This window comes from Daldinia childiae, assembly GCF_008694065.1.
Source record: "Daldinia childiae strain JS-1345 chromosome Unknown Scaffold3, whole genome shotgun sequence".
In the NCBI taxonomy this organism is placed as follows: Eukaryota; Fungi; Ascomycota; class Sordariomycetes; order Xylariales; family Hypoxylaceae; genus Daldinia; species Daldinia childiae.
Window position 1 is genome coordinate 5,479,213 of NW_022984644.1, and position 21,108 is coordinate 5,500,320.

The 21,108-nt window shown below is 45.6% G+C and overlaps 6 protein-coding genes across 7 annotated transcripts; 3 read left to right on the plus strand and 3 right to left on the minus strand.

Annotated features, from left to right (window-relative positions):
• Nucleotides 1-721: 721 nt before the first annotated feature.
• On the plus strand, nucleotides 722-3,022 carry GL218_04201 (Developmental regulator flbA; the record flags this gene model as incomplete). 2 transcript variants are annotated; one of them, XM_033580789.1, is made up of 3 exons in its annotated part: nucleotides 722-1,366; nucleotides 1,509-2,843; nucleotides 2,897-3,022. In XM_033580789.1, the coding sequence occupies 3 exons, from the start codon at nucleotides 722-724 to the stop codon at nucleotides 3,020-3,022; spliced, it is 2,106 nt and encodes a 701-aa protein (XP_033436401.1). The 2 variants fall into 2 exon arrangements, with proteins under 2 accessions (XP_033436401.1, XP_033436402.1); XM_033580788.1 differs by lacking the exon at nucleotides 722-1,366 and having other exon boundaries at nucleotides 1,656-2,843.
• Nucleotides 3,023-4,264: 1,242 nt separating this feature from the next.
• Nucleotides 4,265-5,034, plus strand: GL218_04202 (uncharacterized protein; the record flags this gene model as incomplete). The annotated part of the gene is made up of 2 exons (XM_033580790.1): nucleotides 4,265-4,537; nucleotides 4,612-5,034. The coding sequence occupies 2 exons, from the start codon at nucleotides 4,265-4,267 to the stop codon at nucleotides 5,032-5,034; spliced, it is 696 nt and encodes a 231-aa protein (XP_033436398.1).
• A 1,228-nt stretch (nucleotides 5,035-6,262) lies between these two features.
• Nucleotides 6,263-7,569, minus strand: GL218_04203 (Cell division control protein 73; the record flags this gene model as incomplete). The annotated part of the gene is made up of 2 exons (XM_033580791.1): nucleotides 6,263-6,931; nucleotides 6,982-7,569. The coding sequence occupies 2 exons, from the start codon at nucleotides 7,567-7,569 to the stop codon at nucleotides 6,263-6,265; spliced, it is 1,257 nt and encodes a 418-aa protein (XP_033436399.1).
• Nucleotides 7,570-7,996: 427 nt separating this feature from the next.
• Nucleotides 7,997-9,082, minus strand: GL218_04204 (uncharacterized protein; the record flags this gene model as incomplete). The annotated part of the gene is made up of 1 exon (XM_033580792.1): nucleotides 7,997-9,082. One exon carries the CDS (start codon nucleotides 9,080-9,082, stop codon nucleotides 7,997-7,999), a length of 1,086 nt encoding a protein of 361 aa, XP_033436573.1.
• A 1,072-nt stretch (nucleotides 9,083-10,154) lies between these two features.
• On the plus strand, nucleotides 10,155-14,929 carry GL218_04205 (Dicer-like protein 1; the record flags this gene model as incomplete). The annotated part of the gene is made up of 5 exons (XM_033580793.1): nucleotides 10,155-10,458; nucleotides 10,526-10,629; nucleotides 10,682-11,653; nucleotides 11,704-13,269; nucleotides 13,322-14,929. 5 exons carry the CDS (start codon nucleotides 10,155-10,157, stop codon nucleotides 14,927-14,929), a joined length of 4,554 nt encoding a protein of 1,517 aa, XP_033436405.1.
• Nucleotides 14,930-15,812: 883 nt separating this feature from the next.
• Nucleotides 15,813-18,427, minus strand: GL218_04206 (uncharacterized protein; the record flags this gene model as incomplete). Its single annotated transcript, XM_033580794.1, has 3 exons — nucleotides 15,813-16,900; nucleotides 16,963-18,258; nucleotides 18,322-18,427. 3 exons carry the CDS (start codon nucleotides 18,425-18,427, stop codon nucleotides 15,813-15,815), a joined length of 2,490 nt encoding a protein of 829 aa, XP_033436403.1.
• Nucleotides 18,428-21,108: the final 2,681 nt, after the last annotated feature.

A 21,108-nucleotide genomic window follows, 5' to 3' on the forward strand; every position in this document is an offset into this window, starting at 1 on the left:
CTAAGCAGCCTAGGACAGGCTTCCTATAACAGTGGACCACTGACTTACAAGGGGGATAGTAGACCCTCTGCGCTAGAGCGCTATAACGCTAGAACGTTGATGACTGCCCGATTTTTCAGTAGGTACCTAATGTACATACATGCTTCATAGGTAGCGCTATAATCTATTTTTGTACCGGGTACTTAACTCTCGCCACTAATCGCAAGCCGTTCGTAAGTTCCCTGCACCCTGTACATATGTAACGCTGTCGCCCTACCCACCTAATCTGAACTGGGTACATAACGTGTGCACCCATCCGTTAGGCAAATGGTTAGTACATTTTGTAGGTAGTAGGTTTAAAGTACCTAACGGGCCTGGGACTTCCTAAATGTGAAGGTCCATCTCTCTCAGGTATGTATGTACCTAAGGTATGTACTTGTTTGATTTAGAGAGCTGATAATAGACCTCTGATAGGTTAGGTACTTAGACTAATACTTACATGTATCCTTCTACCTTTTCTACCCTCTACCACTTCTACCACCCCCGTCCCGCTTCTCAATCGTTCCCATTCTATGCCTTCAACTTGAACTCCACTCCCTCCTTCTCCTCTCCTCTGCCTTATTTCAGTTTCCTCTGTTTGGATCCGAGCCGTTATATCATCCTCATGCTATTATTTGGCCCGCTTATGCAAACGTAAAAGGACTCGTCTACTTCCCCCCGTCTCGATGGTAAGTATAGGTTGATGGCTGCAATCTCCCAAACCTCTCAAACGACATCGCTTCCTATACACGACCACGAGCCTCGCCAGCTACGATCCCACTCAAATTCGAATAGTAACGCTGCGGTACCTGCTGAAAACCAGAATCTTTCCCCCGCCACCATCAGAAGAGTGCATTCGAATACTCCTGTTGAAACTGGTACTAGCAATTCGATTACTTCCTCGAACAATTTTCGTCATCACCAAGTTACTGCATCGACCGGCTCTATTCCCGGCGTTACAAAAAATCCTAAGCCTGGAGGGTTGTTTGCTCGTGCTGCCGCAGCAATTGACAAGATATCAGAGCCTACCATTCGCAGTCGATCGTCTGCGTCTACTCTGAGTCGCTTGTCTGTGGTATTGGACTCTCCGAGTAGCGAGAATTCGAATTCGGACAAGTCAAGAATCCGTAGTTTCTCGGGCAACTCGTCTGGTCCTTCTACCCCGTCTCTTCTGAGCCCGGTTAAGCGGTCAAGTCAGTTGTCGTTGAAAGACCCCATCTCGAAGCCATATTCCGAGACAGACGCAACTCGACCTCCTCCAATTATATTGTCTGGCACGCAGAACAAAATGCATCAAACGTCCTCGAGACTGCTCCGTATGACGGACGATGACCGCCCGTTTACCAAAGTAAGTCAAACTTGTTCCGTTGACTATTCATAGTATACTATTAGTAGACATTGCCGATCTCGGATTGCTTGTAGAGTCTGCTCATTAAATTTATCATACAATGAATAGTTGCTTTCTACTGTTATACTAATAATATTTTAAGGATTTCAAAGATCTTTTCTCAACACTAATCGTCAGCTTGCTTCCATTATCTGCTCACCGAGTACGGTTAACTCGCATTGAGCATACCTTCTTGTCTGAAGATGCGATAAATAATCTGGGTTCATTGAAGTTTTCTCAATCAAACCGCATGCCCGATCCTAAGGATCCGTCACGTATTGTAACGACGACTACAACGACCACCTTCTCCATGGCGAAGGATATGGCCAGGTCGATATGTCAACGGTTTCTTGATGCTCGCTTCATTGAATCAGCCGACGGCAAAATGCAACAAGTCTATACGATGAAGGGCTCTGTATGGCAGCTGACGCCGAAGGGCGTATGCGTTCTAGATCGTTTCTGTTCAAGGAACGGTATACAGCAAAGACAGATCAGCGACCTCATTGCTTTGGGAATGAGCTATCTATGTATTCTCGAAAGGGATACCCAAACCGATAAGTTGGTAATGGATAGGGGAACGATGGAGGTCATCTTTAGGAGGATGATAGGTACGAATGGTTTAAACATTAAGTCAAGTGTTGGTGCGGCCGATTCAGACTCGTTGAGCGATTACCGAGATGGTCTCACTGGTGTGAAGATGGCTAGCGAACGCAAAATTAATGGCAGGACGTTTAAAGATACGTTCACCGGGAAATCATGTTCGGATTGGTTAATGGATTGCTGTACTACGGTTGACCGCCGCGAGACGTTTGAAATGGGCACCCTGTTTGTTCAATATGACCTCATGGAACCTGTTCAGCAAGACCGGGTTTATATGGCTTCTCAACCTGGAGCTGTTTCATTCCAACCTACGAAGACTGCCGTCTACCAACTCACCGTCAAGGGAAGAGATATTGTTACCGGTGGTACAGGAAGAGGGCGCACATCCGAAAGCGAAGGGGTGGTGACATCGCGTACAGGTATTGCCAGAGACTCGAATACCCAACGTCTCGATAAGATCTTGAACGATGCTGCTTTGCGATTATTGTTTCGAGAAAACCTGCGAGAGACTCACTGCGAAGAGAACCTGTCATTCTATTTGGACGTAGATGACTTCGTTAAGGCTTGCCGTAGCGCGATCAAGCAGGCTACGAAGACCCCTAGCGCAACGTCTATGGATGGGATTAAGGAAATCATGGCTCAAGCGTACGGTATTTACAATGCGTTTCTAGCACCGGGCTCGCCCTGCGAGTTAAATATCGATCATCAATTGCGGAATAATCTTGCTACTCGTATGACTAAGGCAGTAGGGCAAGACGTAACAATGATTGACACTCTTCATGAGGTTAATACCCTTTTTGAAGATGCTCAGAATGCTGTCTTCAAGTTGATGGCCAGTGTAAGTATTAGTCGAGCGCAACTATATTTCATCGATAGCTAACTTATCTATAGGACTCTGTCCCCAAATTCTTACGCAATGCGAAATACGAACATACATTAAAGAACTACGACTTTGATGCAATTGTTGTTGGAGGTCGCGCGCCGGAACGCAGCCGAAGTCAATCCAACCGCAAGTGAAAAAAAGACGATAATTCGGGCAATTTTCGAATCACCCCACGTTGAGCAGACGCCATAATCCGTTTTGACGAAAACGGTGCTCTCATATATTCGACCCCAATCATCTACCATCTATCCACTTTTTCTTGCCTTAGCGACGTCACTGATTAGTGGCGTTTGATCGCAAAGACGTTAATAGCAATCTCTCCGACATATGTTTCTCGGTTTAAGACTTTCTTTGTTTACTTGGGCGGCGTTGAGGATAAACTAGCATAGACACCATCGGCGTTCTGAACCGCACCTTATCGAGTGGCTCATCTGAATTTTAACCGCGAAGCGCAAAAGGGGAAGGAAAATTCACCAGAGTATATAAGGAGGTTTTTGGTACGAGAAATGGACTGGCTACTGCCAGACGATTCCCATGGGCAATCCATCTACACAACGGAAAGCTCGAGGTGCGTCAATGAGCAAGTGAGCTGAAGTCGACGATGCTTGGAATTATTACGTCGCGGCTTTAGAGTTTATAATGATCACAGCGTTTACTAGGGATATAGAGAGAGTGGTCTTGGGTTTTCGTAACCCTGCATCACCGGAGCATTTGCAATCCGCAGCTATGAGCGGCGATTGAGCGGTGGAGGGCGCATTTTCGGCCAAACTGCTGGCTGGCACTCTGTACATACAATACAATTGGCTAGACTAAAGCTGGCAAGCTATCTGCTGCGGTCCTCAAAAAATGGAAATCAAAATTTGAATCAGGGGAGACTCATATTCGCCAGTGAAACCAATTGGAACGTGAATCATTATACGTATTAATTCATTCCGAGCCTAGGGGAGGATAGTATGAAGTTCGAGACCAAAGTAGGTTGATCGTGGTGTCGGATGCATTCCAAGACGCGAGGGGGAAGGAAATATAATATTTGCTTTTGTTTTTTGTCTCTGGTTCTGCAACAAACTTATTGGTGGCTGTCAAGTATTGCCTGTCTAATTGCAGATTCTCTCGAGCTAAGTCAGCGCCCTTTGTTCCCCTTCTCCCTAGGTTCTTTAAAGATGGCTTCGTCCCCCGTCCTCTACCAACGATTTCTTTTACATCATCCACATACACTCGCTCGTTTCCTCGTCATTCGTTAACTGTTGCGCCAGAAATTCGCTCTTAGTCTTCGTTTTAAGAGATTTACTACTCTTCTCTCTCGTCAAAGACTATTACTACCACCAATAACTATACCTAAACTCGTTTACTTCCGCAACAGCACCTACGAAACGAAAATGTTCCACAAGACTGCCGCTGCCTTGAGCTTGGTTGCCGTCACCGGCGCCGCTGCTGGTACCGCCGGGGGCTACCCTGCTTATCCCGTCAACAGCACGGCTCCCTCCTCCGTCTGGCAGTACTACAATACTACTGTTCCCACGACGGTCGTAGTGCCCCAGTTCACTACGGTCTGTCCCGAGGCAACGACCCTGAGCTACAACGGCGTCCAGTACACTGTTACTAAGGGCGAGACTGTCACTGTTACTGACTGCCCTTGCACTATCTCTACGGTAAGTAGCATATTTGATATGCCTTATATATTCCTCTATGGGTATATGTCGTTCTCTAACTCTTATCCCAAAAGGCTGTCCACACTCTCACCTCGTCTCTCTGCCCACCTGGCGTCACGCCTACCGCCGTCGCCCCTGCGGTCCCAACCGGTATGCCATACCCTGCCGAGACGCCTGCTCCCGACACTCCCGGCGTCCCTGCTCATCCCGGCCACCCAGGCGCACCGGCGGCTGGTACTCCCGCCGTTCCTGCTCCGGCCGGCACCACACCAGCCCCTGGTGCCCCCACCCAAGGCGGTTCTCCCCCCGCGGGCGCCGCCCCAGCCGTCGGTACCAGCGGCGCTGCCCCCGTCGCTAACACCCCCAACCCGCCTGCCGGCACCGCGGGGTACACCCCGTCCGGCGTCCCGACCGGCATCGCGGTTTCTGGCGCTGGCAGCAACTCCTGCTTCGCGGCGGCGCTGTTTGCTGCGTTCTTGGCCGTTGTTGCTTTGTAGGAGCTGGGCTAGCTAGTTCGGTACACGTATAGGCCCCGACATCCAACTACCGTCTTGTGGTACGTCTAAAAGGAAAAAGCAACTTGAGGAAACGAAACGAAACGAAACGAATGGACCTAGTGTTCGCTGTGTATGTGCGAGAAAGCATACACTCATCATGGTTAGAAAGATATAATATCTATTTTCCTATCTTGTCTATCTATCTACCTGTCGATCGACTGATCAAAATTTCATTTGTCATTTATCATTGGTTCCTTTTCTCCTGTTGGTTATTTTCTGAAAAAGTAGAGAGATTGGAGCTATGGGGATAGGTCAGTTAGGTATGGATGGATTGGATTTGGACTTGGCAAAGGGGGCGTTGTTATTATTCTTACTTTCTCCCTTTTATCTCTATGTGTAGGCGTGTACGTACACCCGAGCTATTCTTAACACGGGTTGCGGGTTCAATAAATTTACACCTACATTCCCTCAGGTACCTGTGTCTTGGTTATATTGCGCCTAGATGTATGTCTTGTGTCATATTCTTCCTTGTAGGCCCTTGCCCTGTCCTTGGTGTCTGAGTGTTATGGTTCAATACGTTTCTCATAACCTTGATAATGTACGGCCAATGCTGAATCGTATTTGTTCCATTCTGCTTAAGTAGGGTGAACAACGATTCTAACGATGCCTGAACAGTTTATTCTACATCAATAGCACGCTCCAAAAACTATTGGCCTCGGACTACGTTCATTAGACGCATATTGATTGAAAATATTATTCTCATTTAGCATTTGCGAAGTGCCTGTTGGACACGCTGTCCATATTCCATAACTTCAATCAATATATATATGATTGGGTAACGGACTGTATACACTCATGGAATCATCTTCATTAAGTCTTTCCAGCTCCACGCTACCAAGACCTCGCTATACTCGAGTAAAATAACTTTTGTCCATATGCTTTGCTGTGCAACTCTCGTCCCTAACGCCATCAATTTATAAGAGACCTTTCCATGGTCATCTGGGTATGAAGCAATGCCATCCCTTTTGAGTCTAATAATACAAAGACCGGCAAAATACAATGCCGATGCATGCGACTCATGAGGTCATGTCTTGGACTGGACATTGCGAGTATTAAGGGTCATCCTAAGCTCCGGCTATAGCTAAAGAAGCATTATTTTGGCCTCGCTTGGTCGCTTGATATAAAGGGGCAAGACACATCTATCAATGTGGTACGCGGGGACTCGTACTCATATCGATGTGGGAGCCTGGTCTCGTTTCCAACCCTTGCTTCTCATGTTCCCCTCAATAGCTTTCCAAATATGCTCAACGATCTCATGGTCTCTCCACCGGCTCGAATCTATCGTATTATGAACCGACTCCTTCCAAGGATCTATGCCGACGCTCATTACTCTGTGGCCCCAGTTACGTACGGCCTCAGGGGGCTTTTCGTTCCGCCAACCGACGTAGATACCGGGAATGTGGCGGAATAACTCGCTGGGGTTGCTCCACTTGTAGTTCTTGAACTGCCAACTCTGGCCAGTCGTGAAGACTGCGACCACCCGATTCCAGTATTCTGGCTTGAACTGTTCAGGGCCTTCGACCAGGATAAACCTCATAGGTCGATTCGGTTCGATATCCTTTAGTAGGCGGTTGATGTGCAGCATACTCGCGCCTGTGGTGGAACTAGCAGCAGACAGAGAGTTAGGCGGAACATATTGGCCGTTCTCGAGGAAAGATTTGACATTCGTCATACGGAGGAGAGATGAGGCGGAAGGCGAAAGTAGGATAATAGGATCGGGTCGTCTGGGCTTCTTGTGTGAGGCCAGCGCTGGGTTATTAGATATGGCAGTAGGTGGAGCTTGTTGCGACTTCTTGGACATGAGGGGCGCAGCTAACTTTCGAACATGCGAGAAGTCCTGTAAAATATTAGTTTCAATTTAACTGGAGTGAAGATAATAGATCATACCGTCGGCTTGATGCCTCTAAGCACACTGTTTCGATCACCCATCTTGCGCTCGCTGTTATAGATAACCGCAAGTCTTGGATCCAATGTACCCTTTCCAGATCTTCCTAGCTTCGCACCAATCGCAGGAGCTGCTGCACCCTTGGAAGCAAGAGCTGCAGCTGCAGTAGAAGTTGAGCCATCCTTATCTCCGGCCAGCGGCTTGATGTACTCGCATTCTTCGCTAGCTCCCTCGAGCCATGTGATGAGATCTAGCCGTTCAACAAAGGCAAGCATGCGGACTTGTCCCTTGTCCCCGAGCTCCTCGTTGAGCTTCGATACAGAAGCATTGTACTCGGGAATTGCAACTTCTCGCTTTAACCAGGCAATGTAGATACTGCGCAGATCTACAGGGGTATCGTTTGAGGTGAATCGAGTCTGAGTATCGATAGGGAGGGATATGTGGGAGGGGGTAGAGAAGGTAAGATGTGTCGCTTGCGAAAGGGGAACCTCTTGCGCTGAGACGTCGCTGGACGCGGTCGGTAGAATTGCGCCTCCAGACGCGATGGACTGGCGAAGCAGGAGGAGGGGGTCTTGCTCGGTGGAAGCCATTGTCACAGGCGACCTATTCAGGCGTATTACCGTCGAGAAATAGCTGCTGAAATGACTGGATGACGAAAGCTTGAACTCAAGATCCGGATGTTGAAAAATAGTTGAATGAAGCTCAGCCTCGGGAGGTTTGGAATTGAACGCGAACAAGGCTGGTCTAAGCGCGAATTTAAAGTGCTTACAGCGATATTTCTTTATACTTCCCCATTTAATGCATTTTATGCATATACGCGTCATATGGTACCCACCATCCTTAACTGAACCTTTTTCAATGAACTCTTGTATCTTGTGTACCTTTTTTTATGCTTTTGACATAAATTCTGATTCACTGTGATAGCTCTAACGAGAATATCTACCTAAGCTTAGAAGGTTTGAGTACAGTGTTATGTATATTTCACTACTATACCCTCACTTTGTCGTTAATATCCACCTAACCCCTATTCAAGGTGTTTCCGCTCCCTTTAGGGTTGGCCTCCGTAAATTCATCCCATTCCCTAGCCTTCATAGTCTCAGCATCTGCCTTCTCGATATTATCCTCATCCGGCTCGGGCCTATTAAAGCTAGCTTCTCCACCACCTTCAATGATATTCCCTTGTCTTCGTTCTTCTTCTAGGTACTCATCAATAGTCATGGTTGGAAGATTGTGGCCCGGACGAAACACGCCCCTCTGAAGCTCTGCCCGATTAGACGTGAGCGTGAATGGCCTTAAAGGCTTTCCCTCTCTACTGAGAAGCGGGCCATTACTCGAGGATAGAGTGCTCAAAGGAAGGTCCAATCTGTCCGAATAACCATCGTTATCATGCAATGCTCTGCGCCGCCGCTCGTCATCTTCAACTATTGCTCCTTGCGATATTGGAGGAGCTGGTGCTTGCGCTAATATTTCTGCCTCTCGATTGATTCCCTCTAAGCCCTGAAATGCCATGTGGGTACAGAAAGCGACGTTCGTAAGATACAGTTCGCGAACAGCTTCTTCGTCTCCACCGTCCTCTAGATATCTTGGAGAGCTTCGCATATACTCTAGCTTCCTCTTAAGCTCTTTCTCTGATTTGAAATTGGCAATTTTGGCATTACGCCGAGCTGCTGGATCTGAGGTAGATATGGTAGAGAAGGCTGATGGATCTTCATTGTATTCGGTGAACAGCTTACTATCTGATGGGGATAATATCGAATAGTTATCGAGAAGGTGTAGAAACCTCTCATACGCTTCCCGGGTCGCGTTCAAGACAGCTTTTCTTTCCGAGGGCGACTGTGTTGAGACCTTCTGAAGGAGTTCGGCTATGCGATAGTTGACCAATAGGTAAGGGAGATCAGATGTAGCAAGATCCTCAAGCCCTTCATTAGGACTAAATAGTGAGACCTTGTTAATAATCTGAATGCATTCCTGGTATAATTTCAAGGCTTCGGCAAGATCTTGGCTGTAGGTGGGGGAGTTTGTTTCATAAGTGCCTTCTAAAGTTATCCGCTTCAGTTCGGCAGCCTGGTACACAGACTTTAGGGTCCTTGGGTCCTCACTCATTGCGACTAGGTCATCAACGAAGTATAAAAGATGAGGTGGAAGTTGGTGACAAATGCAAATTTACTATCCAGGTACCTAGCAAAAAAATGTAAGCATTTAGCGGCAATAAATGGCATAGAAGTGAAGACCCTTTATCATTTAATGGGTATATTTAACAACTTACAGCTTTATCAGATGCAGGCAAGGTGTTGGTAAAATGGTGAAAGCAAGACGTCAGTTCCGTCAAAGCAGGGGTTCTATGTATGTATTTCGTAGTAACCTGGTTATCGATCAGTCGACTCGGCACATGCAGCTGCTTGAGCGCTAATTTTAGACTGAAGGTGGAGTCATGGGTCTATCGTGTTTAAATACATTAATGTATTCTCTTATCAAGTGTATCCTTAAAAGGTATCATCAATTAACTCATCACACATCAACATCAACAGACTAAACCTACCTACCTATCTACATATACCTTCTCCTTAACATAGTAGAAATCAACAACAATCAATGAAAGCGCGAATCGTCGAATACTAGGCTATTTGTATCATTAAGTACATATAAGCAAGTAAAAGCGAGAAAAAACCCATTGCTTGTAAGTATCGTGACTAAGGTAAGATTGTCTACCAGAACAATTACGGTAGGTACATGCCGAATCCCAAATCGTAGGCTTGGAAGGTACGATATCATGTTTGATATATGTACAACAGGTATTGTTCCAATCACACAGCCTGTCGTATGTTACAGAAGGTACAAACAGGGTTATTACGCCACCTGCACTTTACATACCTAGGTGAGTTGATAAATACATAGGTATTGACCTTCTTTATTTCATTCGCTAGAGCTGCTTCCTTAGCACTACGTAAGAGGTAAATAGGTACCTAGATAATAGAGGAAGTCACGATTTACGTCGAAGGTGGTTAGTTGTGGTTCGTCGCAATATTTTCCGTAGTCTTTCTCCTTTACTACCTATGTACACAAGCACAACTACATAGGCCCTTAACATCCCCAGTTACTACACACAAAGATTATTATGTAGATTATTCTACACATACCAAACCCTCAAGCTCCTTTACTCAATTCTCATAGCAACATGTCTGCATCGGACTCTGGGGCTGACTCCGGCTCGGAAGATGATAACCCTTCTCCATCAGTTATTCAACCCAAAGCGACGACTAAGGTGTTTGACAGTTTGCAATTTTCCCAGTTCATGAGAGATCACCAGGAAAAGATTTACAGCTCTATACCAAGCTCAGTTATCAGGGACGAAGATAAATCTACTAATTTGCTTGTGAGAGAGGCAGAGAGTGAAAAGATCATCTCAAGTCCGAGAGAATATCAAACTGAATTATTTGAGAGGGCTAAGCAGAAAAACACAATCGCCGTTCTAGATACTGGTACGCCTTTTCTTCTCACTATAAATATATCCTATACTGTTGAAATACTTGCTGAAAAGTGACTTAGGAACTGGAAAGACGCTTATTGCCGCTCTCCTCCTTCGTCATACCGTCGAGCAGGAACTAGAAGACAGAAGCGCTGGCAAGCCGCCAAGGATATCCTTATTTTTAGTATCTTGATCCCACAATGATTTTCTCCCATACTGGACTAACACGTACGCAGGTCGATAAAGTTGCCTTAGTTCTTCAGCAATATGAAGTTCTCAAGGCAAACCTGGACTGTTCCGTCCAGCGATTTCATGGTGACCACGGGGGCTCCATTCTAAACTACGATTTCTGGAAGCAGAAGGTCGAGGAAAGTATGGTTATAGTTTGCACGGCCGAGATACTTCTCTCGTGCCTTCATCACTCCTTCATCAAGATGGAAGGTATTAACCTTTTAATATTTGATGAGGCCCATCATACCAAGAAAAACCATCCGTATGCCAGGATCATCAAAGACTTTTATGTGCCATTAGAGCGAGAACAGCAGCGGAAGCCCCGAATCCTAGGTATGACCGCATCGCCCGTCGATGCAAAAACAGATCCAACTTCTGCTGCCGCGAAATTAGAGGGGCTTCTGCATAGCGAGATAGCGACTGTAGCGGATATCTCGGTCTTTACGAAGTCTTCAATTAACCGACCTACCGAAGATTTCATCGAGTTCAGTGTGACCCCAGAGCCCTTCGAAACGCTACTTTGGCAGAAGTTATATAAGTTGGTTGGAAATAACGATGCTCTAAGAAAGTTATTCGTCTATTCCAGAGCTTGTACTGCAGAGATGGGCCGCTGGTGCGCAGACCGGGTTTGGAAAATATGCTTAACCGAACAGGAAGCTCATAAGCTAGAAGCGAAGACAGAAAGGAACTTCATGTCTAACAAAACGCACCTTCCTATAGCCGCTCTCGACGCCGAGAGATTGGCTGTTCGAGACGCGTATAACATGGTAGCTGATCATTCATTTCCCCAACCTCAGCGGAACCCCTTTTACCTATCCGACAAAGTCGATGCCCTTATTGGAGCCCTCCTGGAGCATTTAGATCCACTTAAAGATAAGTGTATCGTATTCGTAGAACAACGCCTTACTGCATTGTTGTTGGCAAATCTTGTGCAGCAACCGAGCTTAAACATGCCTGGGATCAAGGCCGGCGTACTAGTAAGTCTACTCGCTGTTCACTACGATCGAATTAACTAACAATGCTGAAGTTAGGAGCGGGTAGCGACACTGGCGACTTGGGAATGACTTTGAAGGAGCAGTTTATGACCATGCACCAATTCAGAAACGGCGATCTAAATTGCATATTTGCCACCAGCGTTGGCGAAGAAGGTATTGACATGCCTGACTGCAATATTATCATTCGATTTAATCTTTGCAAGACGATGATTCAGTACATTCAGTCGAGGGGCAGAGCCCGGCGCAAGGACTCCAAATTCTTCCACATGGTCGAATACACCAATTCTACTCAGCTACAGTCTATCTTTGAACACGAAGATAGCGAAGCAAGACTCCGCAAGTTTTACAATACATTGTCTGAAGACCGGCTCATTACTGGAAACGATTATAAAATTGACTATTTCCTATCTCAAGAGAGGAGCCACCGTGTCTACGTTGTGCCTTCAACCCAAGCCAAGTTGACATATAGAAGCAGTCTAGTAATCCTAGCCAACTTCGTCTCAACGCTACCACGTCCTTTGGATACCATCTATACTCCGGATTATATAATAAGAGCCATTGGCCAAGAATTCGAATGTGAAGTTCTTCTACCAGACACCTCTCCAATCAAAGGTGCGCTTGGGCGACGCGCAGATTCCAAGCAAGTTGCCAAGTGCTCTGCCGCTTTCGAGATGTGTCTACAGTTGAAGAAAAAGAAGTACCTTGACGACTATTTGCAATCTACTTTTACTAAGAAACTCCCGGCTATGCGTAATGCTCAGTTGGCTATCAGCTCGAAGAAGCGATCTGAGTATTCTATGCGTATAAAGCCTGAAATATGGGATAAACGAGGCCACCCAGAGAGCTTATACGTGACGGTTCTAAAACTAACCTCTCCAGAAGCACTGGCGAGATTTTCGAAACCGCTAGCTATTCTCACGAGGCACCCACTTCCACGAACAGCCAAATTTCCCCTATTTTTCGATCATCAGTGTACCTCAGATGTAGAATGTATACCTCTTTTATGTGCCCTAAAGGCAACGAAAGAGGAGATCGATCAAGTCAACACGTTCACACTTAAAGTGTTTGATGATGTGTTTAGTAAAGAGTACCGTTCGGAACCGGAAAAAATGCCTTATTTCTTTACGCCCCTTATACACCCTCACAGCTTCAATTTCGCTAGTGCATCTGATGACGTTCGTGTCTTAATTGACTGGGGGTGTCTTTCTATGATCCAAAGCGCAGCGAGATCCGTTGAATGGGAAAATAAACCAGACGAGTTTTTCAAGGACAAGTTCGTTGTTGACCCTCACGATGGGTCACGTAAATTCTATACGGTTTGCCGCCGTCACGATCTCAAGCCAACTGATCTAGAGCCGACGGGGATTTCCAAGAACCAGTCCGGTAGGAAGTCCACCCGGGAAGCACCGAACGATATTTGGAATTTTAGTATCAGCTTGTGGTCAAATGCGCGTTCTAAATTGACAGTTCGGCATGAACTACCTGTTGTGGAGGCCGAGTATATTCCACTACGACGGAATCTTCTTGATGAACTCGACAAATCCTATGATGTGGAACGAAAATGTTTTCTTGTCTTTGAAACTTTGAAATTCTCACCTGTAAGTTCCCCCGGCCGCCTACATTCATATTCTTGAAGTCTAACCAACTTAGTTACCTGTCGATGTTGTTGCCATGGCCTACAATCTACCTGCAATAATATATCGACTCGAAACCAGTCTTATAGTGATAGAAGCTTGCAAGTCTCTATCCCTAGACATACGTCCCGACCTCGCCCTAGAGGCAATGACTAAGGACAGCGATAACACCGAAGAACATTCGGAAGAACAAATAAATATTCAGCGAGGCATGGGAACGAATTACGAGCGTCTTGAATTTCTTGGTGATGCATTCTTGAAGATGAGCACAACAATTGCCCTGTTCTCTCAAATCCCCGATAGCGACGAATTCCAGTACCATGTCGATCGTATGCTACTAATTTGTAACAAGAACCTCTTCAACAACGCGCTAGACCTAGAGCTGCAAGAGTCGATTCGATCGAAGGGCTTCAGCCGACGGACATGGTATCCGGATGGCCTCGATCTACTGAGAGGCAAGCAGAACACTAGCATCAAGGGAAAGAAGGGTCTCAGAGAAAGTCATATACTCGGAGACAAATCAATAGCTGATGTTTGTGAGGCGCTCATCGGGGCAGCTTACCTGACGACCTATGAACAGCACAGCTTTGACATGGCCATTCAGGCCGTTACTAAATTCGTCAATCACCAAAACCATAAGATGATGACATATGGTGACTATTATGCAGCATATAATATCCCGGAGTGGCAAAGCGCCGACGCCACGGCAGTTCAACGTGAAGTAGCCAAGCAGATCGAAAAGAAGCTTGGCTATAGATTCACATATCCCCGTTTGCTACGCAGCGCATTCATGCACCCATCATACGGTACCATTTACGAGCGCATCCCAAATTATCAGCGACTAGAGTTTCTCGGGGATGCACTACTCGACATGGTCTGTGTCGACTTTCTGTTCCATCGGTATCCAAATGCGGATCCCCAATGGCTGACCGAGCACAAGATGGCGATGGTATCAAATCAATTTCTGGGCTGCCTTTGTGTCTCTCTAGGGTTTCAGACGCATATGCTATCCATGTATAATGGGTTACAAAGAGAAATTACGGAATACGTAGCCGCTATAACAGAAGCTCAGCGAGCAGCGGAAGAAGAAGCTGAATCGGCCAATCTTGGACGTGCTTCATACGCAAAGAATTTCTGGGTTGAAGTTCAGAGACCGCCCAAGTCACTCCCCGATATCGTGGAGGCATACATCGGTGCCCTCTTCGTCGATAGCAAGTACGACTATAGCCAGGTGCAACGGTTCTTTGATACGCACATGCGGCCTTACTTCGAGGATATGCACATCTACGATACGTTCGCTAACCGACATCCGGTCACCTTTCTAGCGAATATGCTGCAGCTGCACTTCCACTGTGCCAACTGGCGCCTCATGATCCAAGAAATCACCGTCGAGGATGGTCCATTGGGTCAGGCGCAGGTACTCTGCGGCGTCATGATCCACGGTCAAGTCCGAGAGCACGCCGTCGCGGTTAGCGGCCGGTACGCCAAGATTGTGGCAGCTAAGAAGATCATGAATATACTACGGGATATGAGTGTTGATCAGTATAAGAAGACGTATGGATGTTGCTGCTCGCCCGAGGAGGTTGAGGCTTCGGATCCCCTCGCGGAAGTTACAGCTATTTGAGAAGGAGGAAGTAGTATTCTTCGGAGGTGTTTTTAGAGCCTGGTTACTAGTTCGTATGCTTGCTATCTCAGGGTACATGTATATTAAGCTTGAGTCGTAGCTTTTCTCTAAATTCGATGACTTCAGATGAGTTAATGCGGCTTGTGCGTCCACATTTTGAGAGCATTGTGGATTATCTTGAAGTGAGCACCCTTGCAGTGAATCTTGTAGAATATTCGACGACGACCACGCATACCTAAGATATCTAGACCCGACAGATTCCAACTCCTAAGCTCGTCTCTCGACAAGATTGTTTGGCTCCATGAAGGTTTCATCCTTGGAACATAGCTGTGGTCTACCATCTCGATATAGGTATATATATTCAAGTCAACCATTCAATCTCCAGTTAGAATAAACGTAATATGATAGTTTATTACGTTCTATAGGTATAAGTTATTCCGTTTATTATCATTATTGTAGGTATTCCCACCAGCATCTTAGTTTACTCATCCGAGTTTCTACGTAAGCTTCCACTTGTAAACCAAGGAATCATGTATTGTCTTTAGTCAATAGGAGTTTCCTATAACTACCTAACTTAACCTAACCTAGGTATTGCAATCAGATCCTACTTTAGCTATGACAAGCATGTAAACACAACTCCCTATTAGGGCCGATTATTGGTAGAACCTATCCTACCTACGGCACCGGGGTATAAAATAGGCGCGAGCCTCGCCGGGCATCAGTGCCAACTCATCGCCGTGCGCCAAACTGTTCTAAATCATGATAAATATCATTACAATCATATGCATAATGAGGGGAAGTTATGCTGCTACCTCGAGGCCTCCATGGTGATGAAAAGGGGGTATTGCAAATAGTTACACCTTGAGTTTAGGTGCTCGCAGTTTCATAACTTGGTATTCGCGTAACTAGACCGATCGTCAAACTCGATCCTAGGAATGCAGAAATCGGGTGCTTTCCCTTTTCCCTTGATCTTCCGCAGTGAGGCGCTGCTTGCACGCTGTTTTGACTTGGCCTCCCTTCGAAGCCGTGCAACTACGGTCATATCGGGGAAATCTAAGTCATCATCCTCGAACGGTTGAGCAGTAGTTTCGTACTGCCGTATGTTACCATAGGAATGGTATCGGTAATCACTTGGCCGCTTGAAAGGAATATCGAAATTCAAGTCTTCCTCAGAGTCGTTTCCAGGTTCCAAATCATCATTGCCTTCAGAATCAGTATAATCAAACTTCGGTACCTGTAAGCGAGATGACCTAGATCTGGACTTATGCTTCGGGGACGGAGCCGAGTATTGGGAACCAAAAGTAGAAGGAAGTGCATCCTCAAACTTTGTAGAGCTGAAGGTGGCTAGGTGATGCGGATCCTTGGGTGTAGAGGATATTCGTCGTGGCTGGGATCGTTTCGGCTTATTAGACTTCGCCGTTATGTCAAACGAGGCCGGAAGTCCTGGTAGTTGAGAACCTTCCATCCCGTAGCCTTGAAAGAGAAGATCCTTCTCAAATTCACCTGCAGAACGCTTAGGAGCATCAAAGGAATCGACCGATGAGGTATCCTCATCGATATCGAAATTCATCGAAGGTTCCCGTCGACTAGAGTTGAGAAGAGATCCTGCCAATAATTGAGGGTCGACATTATGATGCGAGGGCTCCGGCGCATCAAGTTCCATATAATTCCTCATTGCTGCACGATTTTCATTAGGTTGAAAAGATACTTCATCTAACTCAGTAGCCTTAGATAACGGTACGCGAGGGGTGAGATCCACTGAAGTATTAGTGGTATGGCCAGATTGAGGCCTGAACGGATTCGAGCTTAATGTTGAGCCCCCCGTCTCGGAAGTTAGTGACCAACGGCGAATACTGCTGCCTCGTCCCGGAATTACGTCTTCAGTCTCCAACCGTTTGAGACTCTTCACAGACCCCGAGACAGTACTTCCATTTCCTTGACTACCAGAGCGACTGAATATTGTTTTCGGGTCTGTGGACAACTTGTTAGCAAATAGGTTACATGGTTCATAAAGTCAAAGCTGGGTAACTAACTAATCGGCTCTGGGGGTTGCAACGATGTCAATTCATACAATGAGCCGTCGAAGTCGGGTATAGGTCCGCGGCGGCGCTTCGGAGAACCGCGATTCTTTTTTCTGTATAGATCCTCTTCCGTGCTTGGTAAGTTACTCTCGGTAATTAGTTCACCACGATAGGGCAAATGGAGAGTCCTTAGGCTCCCTGTCTTCAATGATGGCTTAATGCTAGTTGAAGATATGTGTGACATGGTTCTGCGCTGAGGAGAGTTATTGAGAGACCGAGATTGATCTACTTGAGTAAGTCGGGTCCGGTTAAAATCGCTGCGCGCATGGTAGGACATATCACTGTCAGAATCCTGCCTATGAATAGATATTCCCTGAGATAGGCTTGATTGCGTCGGATTGCCCCTTAGGCCTAGATCCACAGATGGATCATATTCAAAATCTTCCCAAATCGCCGCGCGAGCCAACTCTCGTAGGGACTCGGGAAAGTATTCAGAATCTTGGGCCTTGACTCTTCTCCCCGTAGATGCACTTCCCGGTCGGTCTGATGAAGAGGGGACATGCGAATGCAAGGACATTCGACGAAGAGCCTTTTCGGTTAGTGTTGTTTCGTTCATTGGGTCATCTTGATATGCACGCAAAGCCAACATCGCAGGTGACGGGGTCCGAAAGTTAGAATTGGTTGACTTGGTCTGCAACCCATATCCCACAGATTGTCTTTTCCTAGACGAACGCGGCCGGTCAAAATCCGCGTCGTCGCTCCGAATACTTGGAGCTAGATTCTTTCTATAGAACTCCTTGGCTTGTGGAGAGTTAAGGCTGGAGCCATTCTCGCTAATGTTACGATCCGCAACGTCTTCATCGTAATCTTTAGTGCCGGTAGCTTTTACGCGACCGTAAAAATCAGATGGCTTGATGAATGAATGAGCTTCTAGCAAGTCGACGAATCCACGTGTTGATTCCGAATCACCGCTAAAAATGGAAGAATTACGGCCGCGAGTGAAAGTTGGGGATGGCACGCTATAAATGGATTCATTTCTCTCGGTAGGTATCTTCGATGGAAGTTTATAGGGTCCGTGTCGCTTTTTAGGTTGTTCTCGTAACGACTTTACTGGAGTTCCTACTTGGGATTTTGGCCGGGACAATCCTTCGGGTGACTGAGTAGGGGCCGTATTGGGACGGTCGAGCAGACGAGGAACTATAGGAGGCGGTGCGGAATTATCATTGAAATGCCCATCTCTTAGGTGTGGATGTGATATCTGGAATTTCTCCAAAATGCTGGGTCCATTACCATAAACCGGATAGGTGCCTTAAGTGAGATAGGTCAGCTCGGAGATTTACCAAATTCCTGGGATGGAGACTCGGCTCATACCGCGGATTGGAGGATTGGCGGCCACAGTCTCATCGTAAGCTTGTGCCTTAAGATTATTGTTCAAGTTACCGGTAGATTTTCTAGATAGAAAACTCAACCAACGCATTTTGAAGGTCGAGTCGGGTATTCGTATGAAAGGTAACTAAAGCCCATAAAATGTACGTAAATATTCGTTCCTTACTTCTCTTATCTCCGTAATTAGTTATCTTTTAAAGACGCGGGCCTCCATCGGGATCAAGCAGAAGGGAGCTGCTATTTCCACCATATAACATGAACTAAAGTGATGAAAGAAACACGGGGGACAAAGGGAAAGAATAGTAAATGCTCTGAGGGGAGGGGATGTATGTGGAAGAGAATTATAATAATTGTACTGTAGAATTAACGCGGTAGATGAGAGAAAGTCGGAAAGGAAAGGATACTCGAGACGCATTAAACAGGGTGATGCAAGGATACCTCCCAGATAAGTTTAAAGGCTGAATAGAGACGACACTTTAGTTCATTATATTTCATAAATGAGTGTGAGTATGTATGTGTATGTGTATGTGTGTGCATATGTGTAGGAGGTAGGTATGTACTGTAGTAGTAAACTTCGTTTATTAAGGTAAGCTAAGGTAGTAACTATCTAAAAATGTTTACGAGGGGGAAACATTGAGAATCTGCAGCTAAATAATTTTACACGTCGTACCTTGCGTTTGTATTACTTCCTTCTTTTTTTTTCGCGATGGTCCGTGGTGATCCACTTTACTCCTTGAAGAAAACCCCACACGCCCCTTTCGATCATTCATTCGAGACCCCATTGGATCTTAGGACAGATATATACGCATAACCCCGATCCTATAAACCGGTGCAACTAGCCGTTTATCACACGGGTATGCTTTATATGTTGTTTGCAAATACAGAGCATATTACTTATTCTCTATGTAACTATATCTAACTAAGTACTTGTTAATTCATTCTCATAGCCGAAAAGAGGTAGTATCTATGCATACTAACTACATGTATACTATACGCGTAGCCAACCCAATTTAGGAAGTACTTCCTTGTATTACAGGACCCGATTCCGTTCCAACAACGATCTAGTCAAAGCACCAGTGGGGTGCTTACGTACAAGAGACCTCCCTGATCCAACATGCTTTAAAAAGTCCACATCTATTATGTCTGTATATAAAAAGAGTATCTCTTATATAAAATGGTAGTTGAGTAATAGTCGTATATATGGATGAACTAATACTACAACAGAACACATGACGCTGCGAATTTATGTTGCATTAGGATCATTAGGATTTAAATATATCCTATTTTGCTATTACTCCGGGACAAGGGTATTCCTACGGTAGATGTATATTAAAGATAGCCGATCCTCGACGAAGATCTTAAGACTTTTAGTTTCCGTTTAAACTCTATTGATTCCTTCAAGTCCTATTACCCCTCTTTTTTTCTTTTTACGAGCTGTCGAATTTATCTTGGAGAAAATTATCACTTACATATAAATGTCAAACACTAAATGAATTTATGTCTTACAAGTCGATAAGGTATGGTGAGTGGTAGATATGACATCAAATTTCAAGATCCAAAATGCTGGGATGTAAAATCGGAGAAAGGGGGAATCTATAGCGCGTCATCATCCTTGTAAGCTCTCACGCTCTTAGCTTTATCGGGCTAGCTACCCGAAATCTTAGTCTCTTTCTTATTCGCCAACACTATTCAACTTTTAGCGTTTGCTAGTGCGATGATCAAAAATGGGCGAAAGACTTGTAGGTTTTCTAGGTTTCGTATATGTTTGCCGATAATTAATCATATCATCATGGTGCATATCGCGTTGCCGCAAGAACCGCCCAGCTTCATGGATGTAAATCCTTTTACACTGTGGTTTAATAAGACATATTCAGCGAGCTGTGCTCTCGGTTCGTTTATCGCTCATAAGCTTGCCATTTTTTGGTTTATAAAACAAATATAAAATAAATAAAATAAAACCCTTACTTCTTGATCTCAGCTAATAATCACATGCCAATAATGGATAGAAACCTAGATAATCATAGCACAACATCAAGAGATACCCCATCACCAATACTGTTCTAGTCCGTACCTAGGTAGGTAGGTTCGGTGAACCCGAGGTGTACTACAGTCTCTAGTACAGAACAATGGATTGTGGTCTTTACTTACTAGTCACCGTTAGCGAGAATAGCTAAAGACTAAATCCGCTCAATGGTAACTACTAAAGTAATACCTAGTAGATCTAAGCGAATATCTATGGGCCAATGGGAGGGCCAGACAAGCCCCCAAATCGAAATGTCTAAGATATCTTAAGATGTCATATCCCTGAATTACTTTATTCGAAGAGACTGTTCCTAATGGCCGCTGTCAATTTGGAATGTCTCGGTTTCAAACAGACGACTTCGAGTAATCGCCGAAACGCCACTTAGTTAAAAGATGAGACACAACAGATTACCATCGGATCAACGGGTGAGATCGTAGAGCTGCCCGTTTGCTATAACTCCGAGCTAGGGATATCTATTCCAGCTTCCACGTGGACTGCGACGTTCGGCACGTTGTAGGCTTCTAGCGCGTAGTCACATTAGACTCCTCTTGGCCTCGGGGAAGCACGTATACAACCCGAGCCTTTAACAAGTATTGGTTATCTTTTATGGATCCGACTTTATACATAGTCGCAACACTCGGTAGCCGTGAACACTATCGACTCATTCCTAGGAAGTTCCCGAGAAGTATGCGGTTTAACGTACGATATGAGCACAGCAAAAGCCCGTACCGCAACAGAGTTTCCTAGTA